The 1,595-nt window shown below is 44.1% G+C and overlaps 1 protein-coding gene across 10 annotated transcripts in view; it reads right to left on the reverse strand.

The window, feature by feature from the left end:
* LOC108622443 (uncharacterized) overlaps positions 1-1,595 on the reverse strand; it is a 116,004-nt gene that overhangs the window by 38,267 nt on the left and 76,142 nt on the right. For 9 of the 10 annotated variants that reach the window (XR_003388838.1, XM_026811502.1, XM_026811497.1 and 6 more), the window contains one exon: positions 659-889. The exons of the other annotated variant lie outside the window; for it this stretch is intronic. Coding sequence is in view for 8 of the 9 variants with exons in the window: in XM_026811502.1 (XP_026667303.1) it covers positions 659-889 (231 nt within the window). In the remaining variant the exon portion in view is untranslated. The remainder of the gene's footprint in view (positions 1-658; positions 890-1,595) is intronic. 10 annotated transcript variants of the gene reach the window in all.

Genomic DNA, 1,595 nt, shown 5'->3' on the forward strand with positions numbered 1-1,595 from the left:
ATTAATAATTGTAGTTACCTCCCCCTTCTCCATTTCCAGGTATATGTATATGTGTTATACCTATATTGCCCAAAAGCAGTCAGTCTTTCTAGTGTTAAATATTACAGTTTGCAATTAGTTTTCGTGCCGTTCGAGTACAAAGGGTTGATTTTCAAATATTTGCGATTAATGCATTCGATTTTACGTTTTCTTTATACGACAATTTCTATGCGTTTGCGATAATAAGGCAGAGCTTCGTTTGCATATTCGTACATGGTGAGGGTAAGCGAAGCGTGTATTTAGATACACGCGTGCCAATTTCCGGAAGAGAGAGAGAGAGAGAAAGACGTGTCGTAGGCGGACTGTGTGGGCTACGGTTTACACGCGAGCCTCTGTTTATTGCGCGAGCTTGATTAATCCATGTGCGATGCACTTCGCACCGGCGAGCACACAGGATCGTTTAATATCAAGTTATTTTTTAACGATCAGATAAATTATCGACTCGCGTCTCAACCATAGTCCAAATCACAACGTTAGTACGAATTATACGCGAGAAACGTGTATATATCAAAGAGCGTGTAGATCTGTATTGGCGTGTGACAGACGAGCGAGAGAGTGCAATTTCCGTGGTAACCGTTGATATCTTTCGATGAAATTGACCGGAGGATGAGAGGAGTACCTCTTGATCTTGCGTAGCGAGGAATAGAGCGCCATGACGGCGCGTACGTTACTCCATTTTTGCGAGCCCCTCGTGCTACGGGGCCTCCTAGCTGCGGCTGGTATCTCGGTATCTAAGCTCCCCAAGGACTCCGAGGACCTCGTAGAGGCTGCGCTTCTCAGCCCGGTCTGCTCCTTGTCCGAGGATCCTCCGTGGCTGGAGGACGTGCCACAATCGTACAGCTGCGACAACCTGCGAAGAAGACAAAACCCCCCGACGGGGTTGCCCCTCTCACTCTCTCTCTTTCTCTCCCCCCCTATCGTCGAATCCATTCGCTCGACCCTCCGGGAATTCCTCTTTCTCTCGTTCATTCTTTTTTTTTTTTCTACGACTCTCCTTCCTTCGGGTATTCTCCCTTACTTTTCTCGTCGCTTTCCCCCGATTTCGAAACACCAGACTCTCGCATCGTTGAGATTCTCCACGCACACTGCACCACTGTATTGTTTTATCGGCTTCTACGGTCACGGAGGCGACGATTTCGGTCGAAGCTTCCCTCGAGATGTTTGACAATCGGAAACGGAACCGGAATGACTGTCTTTGATCAGAGACTCTATTCGAATCCGAGATGAGAGGCAACTATTTGTCGGTGACGGTCTACATTAATCTTCCTCTTTCAAGTGTTGTATCAATCGTGCTTCAATTTTAAACTACTACCATGCATCGTGAATTGTATTGAATCTAAACACGTTCCAACGATATTAAGGTAGATATCTCCTAAATGGAAATTATTCGAGATAATCACAAAATTTTCAACAAAATTAATTAAACACCTAATAAATACTTTTGCGAAGTTTCAGTGCATTTTATCACATAGTTTCTCAGTTATGCTTAATCAAAGTTGATTACTTTTCGATATTAGCATAAGCTTAACTCGAAACACATAGAAATTCATTATCAC

This window comes from Ceratina calcarata, unplaced genomic scaffold (assembly GCF_001652005.2).
Source record: "Ceratina calcarata isolate Rehan_Ccalc_2016 unplaced genomic scaffold, ASM165200v1 scaffold222.2, whole genome shotgun sequence".
NCBI lineage: Eukaryota > Metazoa > Arthropoda > Insecta > Hymenoptera > Apidae > Ceratina > Ceratina calcarata.